The 4,455-nt window shown below is 45.0% G+C and overlaps 1 protein-coding gene across 1 annotated transcript; it reads right to left on the bottom strand.

Moving 5' to 3' along the window:
- Positions 1-612: 612 nt before the first annotated feature.
- Positions 613-3,113, bottom strand: LOC115823693 (cysteine-rich protein 2). Its single transcript, XM_030787726.1, has 4 exons — positions 3,051-3,113; positions 1,493-1,587; positions 1,074-1,128; positions 613-674 (listed from the first exon to the last, which is right to left on the bottom strand). Exons 1-4 carry the CDS (start codon positions 3,091-3,093, stop codon positions 613-615), a joined length of 255 nt encoding a protein of 84 aa, XP_030643586.1. The 5' UTR covers positions 3,094-3,113.
- Positions 3,114-4,455: the final 1,342 nt, after the last annotated feature.

The following is a 4,455-nucleotide window of genomic DNA, read 5'->3' as shown; positions in this document are numbered from 1 at the left end:
TAGACGAATAGCTTGAACGTATGGTTCCCATCACGATAAGACTAACATTACATGTATATTACACATGCGTCTGGTAATGAATACTGCGGAGGATATGGAGTCAAGGAATTAATCTCTCTGACTGAATTAATATCTTGGAGCTTAATCCCATGACTAGATAAATACTTTAAGTGTCAGACCTGTGATTGGATGACGATTAGGGCTGTTGGGTTTAATCTGGCTCTGATAACTGGATGAGTGCTGTAAAGTAAGTGGTGAGATTAATTACTGATCGTATGTGCGAGTAGACGAGGATGGGAGCTGATGGAAGAGGACTTCAGGTGTTGTTGGATGGACAACTGCTGTGTTGTTGTTTTTTTTCTTTCATGAAGCTGTACTTGGACAGGAACGGGAAACAGGCCCTCTGTTACCTAGAGAGAAGAGAGAGAGTGAGAGGGAAAGAGATGAATATTAATTAGAGGAAAATTTTGAACTTTTTTTATTCATGGTCCTTCCCTCTCTGTCTGTAACTTATTATCACTGTATATTAAACGTGTGTGTGTGTGTGTGTGTGTGTGTTGTGTGCGAAAGAGAGAGAGAGAGAGAGAGAGAGAGAGAGAAGGAGACAGTTTCTCAGATAGGCTGCTCTTTCCTGGGGCCCGTGGCTAGACACACAGATGAGGGTTGACCTTGTACTGCAACACCAAACACCAACGTCAACCATTAGCCCCATGGGAACCTCCGGACCAGCCAGCACAAAGCTGCTGCAGCTCTCTTAGGTTGTGTGTGTGTGTGTGTGTGTGTGTATGTGTGTGAGTGCGTGTGCGTGTGTGTGTTTCGATTCAAAAACAACATTCAAAATGCTCAGAGAGACTTTACCACAAATGAGCCAAATTACACCAAGGCTGTTCTTTTACACACAGATAAGAAACTGTAACTAACTGGCCTGAGAACATATTAAACCATTCTAGAATGTTCTCTGAGAATCGGCCCATCATTCCAGTGACCATGGCAACGTCTCTGGGTCCCCCCCCCCATTATTTGCCTGAGAGGGAGGGGTTGAATATGTCTCCAGTTTAGAGCTCTTCTCTCACCTCTGGGTCCAAAGTGCCTCATGTAACAGTTAGAGCAGTAGGGTTTCTCATCGTGCTAGAAACAAACAAAAAAACAAAAAAATGACTCAAGCCTTTCGTCACGTCTTTTCCCGAACACCTACATATTTATCACCTAGTAACATAACCACTTTCAGATTTTTTTTGTAAGATTACAGTCATATTAATCAATTAGCATATACAAATAGGATTCCCTGCAAACAAGCCTAAAATCTATTTCACACGTTTGTATTGAAATCATATTGGTAATTTGACATACATTTGCAGACAGATACTTGTGGAGTGTTTAGAGATGTGGTAACTGGTCAGTTTTGTTGTCCAGGCTTTAATATGTATGGGCATTAATATGAATAAGCAGGCAAGGGATTGTCACTGATTGTTCTCCTTTTCTGTTTCCATACCTCTGCATGTTGACCCGCTGTTAGCTGTCTCTTGCATTTGTGGCATTTCAAACATAGGGGATGGTAATCCCTCCCTAGTGACCTTTTCTTCTCACCTGTGAGAGGTCAAAAGGTCAAATTTGAGAAAGGTCACTCAGGTGTGAGGATTCAGGCGACAGTTGGTACTTTGTCTAAACTGAGTCAAAACGGGCATAGTTTATGGCCCTGGGGAAGGGTGTGTTGGTCTGCAGTTGGATGAGCGATGTGTCATTTTTTGCTTTTCTCTCTCTCTCTCTCTCTCTCTCTCAAACACACACAGACATACAGACACACAGACACAGACACGCACAATCTCCTGGTATGACTGTGTGAGACATGCATGCTGGTGTTAGTATGAATCAGCAGTCTGTGGTTACTCCTCTGCAGCACAAATGAATTCCTCATCTTGGATCGGACGCGCACTCTATGACAGAATCAGCGTTTCACAGTCGGCTCTCGGACCAAAACCCATAATTCACCGCCACCATATCAGCCTCTACAGGCTCTCTCTCTCTCTCTCTCTCTCTCTCTCTCTGGGCCTTGTGAATGTCAGAGAGTTTCCGGACCGTTCTAGCGAGGCTTGGCTCGACGACCGTTGTGTCTTTGAACGTTCTCATCTCTCGTTATAACTGCCTGCCAACGCAAACAGCCCACAGCCCTCCCTCACCAAATTCACTTCCTGCCGTCGGGCCAGCATATCCGCCCACTTCCTGTGCTCTCGTGACTAGAGTAGCGACTGTCTTTAAGAGTTAAGAGTGCAATAACAGAGGTTTAAGCAGGGTTTAACGTTCTGGGGGTGGGGGGGTGGGGGGGGAGAACAGTCACTGCATTTTGGAGCCAAAAACCTGTACTGTTTACCACGAGGCAATGTTCTGTTCACTCCCGTTCTATTGATGTTTCTTATCGTCGCTTTTTAACCCATTTGCGAAATCTTTCATTTTTAACCGTCCGCGATAACAAGCGCTCAGACTAAATCAGATACGCCACTCTTGGCTTCGCAGCATCTCCTGCAGACGTTCTCCACCGGGAGCTCAGGAGGGTCTAGTTCTGGAACCTGTGACCAGGAACCTCTCCGCCTCTCCGTCACCGGGGATCGTCGTGTCAGGCCTACCGGTGAGGCCTGTGTTTACAGGTCCGACCGGTCGACGAAACAGTTTAAGAAACCGTCAGCAAAACGATATTATCTAGCTTCACACGCAACACGAAACCGCTAGGCGCATACGTGTGAGACGACCGTCTGGCTGTCTCTGTACATCGGTCCTGACACGATTACACCTTTCTTCGTCTAAAACAATAACTATAAAAACAAACAGATTTATATTCTGAGCCCAAACGCTGACTTTCTGCAAAAAAAAAAAAAAAAAAAAAAAAAGGAAAGGTAAAAGGCAGAACACTCAGGATGACAAAACCACTACTAAAAAAAAAGTCATGCTTTGAGGGTTAGACACTACTGCTTTCCTCGTCTTGCTCGAACAGCTTGAACGACAATCTCGTTATTCGTAAGACAGACGAATCGCCCCGAATTTTGTTTGCAACTCACCGAAGTAAACGGGTTTTCCGCAGATCGGACAATAGCTCACCATGGTTGAAGTCTATGTTGTCGTTAACGGACAAACCAGTTCTGAAGACGTGCAGGAAGCGTCTGAACGTGGCGGGACGGCGTAATTGAACGAGGATGTGGTGTGAGGTGCTGAAAGACAGGAAGAGAAAAGAAAAAAAAAATGATTTCAAAAGAAACTATACACATGGGTTTCGACGGTGAGGGTAGGATAGGGTAGGGTGGGGTGGGGTGGGGGGGGGGGGGGTGGGGGGGGGGGGGGGGGGGGGTACGTGAACAAAATGGCAGTTAGCCGCTGCAGAGGTGCCAATGAAGTGAAACGCAGTTTGGTTAGGTGTGAATGACACACACAGGAACTGAGGTAAGTTGGTGGGCTATTTTTGTGTAACATCAGACCTAAAGACGCCATGGCCAGCAATTGCGGTTTAAAAATCAGAGAATATGTTGTGAAGTGTAGTTTTGTGATTTTGTTTTTTTTCTTCACACCTTTTTTTTTTTCTTGTGCGTTTAGGATGTGAGTCTGCAGAGAATGAGAGAAAGAGAGAGAAAGAGAGACAGAGGCTGAGAAAGGGGGTGTAGTGTGTGTGTGTGTGGGGGGGGGGGTTACAGCTGTCAACTACTCGGATTTCATGTGTTGTTATCTTGCCTTCTCTTTTCTCTTCTCTCTCTCCCTCTCTCTCTCTCTCTCTCTCCAGCAGATTAAAAAGACAGTGTGGGAGAGCAAGAGTCCAGAGGAAACCCAACTCTGCTGCTGTCAGACACACACACACACACACACACACACAGAGAGAGAGAGAGAGAGGGAGACAGAGCACAATGACATCACTGAGGCCCTTTGAGTGTATGGAGGACAGAGACCTGAAGAGAAGAAGCTTTTTAGAAACTCCTGTGGGGCTGTGTGTGTGTGTGTGTGTGTGTGTGTGTGTGTGTGTGTGTGTGTGAGCGAGGGAAAGCCAAACCTTACTGAAAAAACCAGCAGGTCCAAACAATGATTTTCAGGGTAGAACATTTATCCAGTTTTCATTTACGGTGAGAATGCTCCATTTTTCTTCTTCTTCTTCTTTTCCCTCTTCTTCCTGTCTGGGATCTTTCCCAGTGACTAACACAGTCATCCAGTGTTAGTAAGACAATCTCCAGTGACCTTAACAACCTCAAATTTCTCATGACGTCTCCTCACACATCCCAGTAAAAAAAACCCCAAAAAACAGAACCGCACAGAAAACCAAACTATTCCACTTTAATCTTTTTCAAAACGTTGTGTGCGAACTCTGAAACGATTTTTTTCTCATGGCAGATGCATGTCAGTAAATATGTAACAAATGAACAAAAGAATGAGGTGAAAAGAAATAGTTCATTCCTAGTAACACCGAGAAAAGCATTAAGGAAA

Source organism: Chanos chanos, chromosome 11 (genome assembly GCF_902362185.1).
Source record: "Chanos chanos chromosome 11, fChaCha1.1, whole genome shotgun sequence".
Lineage (NCBI taxonomy): Eukaryota > Metazoa > Chordata > Actinopteri > Gonorynchiformes > Chanidae > Chanos > Chanos chanos.
The sequence above is the reverse complement of the archived record's forward strand: the minus strand, read 5'-3'. Positions and strand labels throughout refer to the sequence as shown.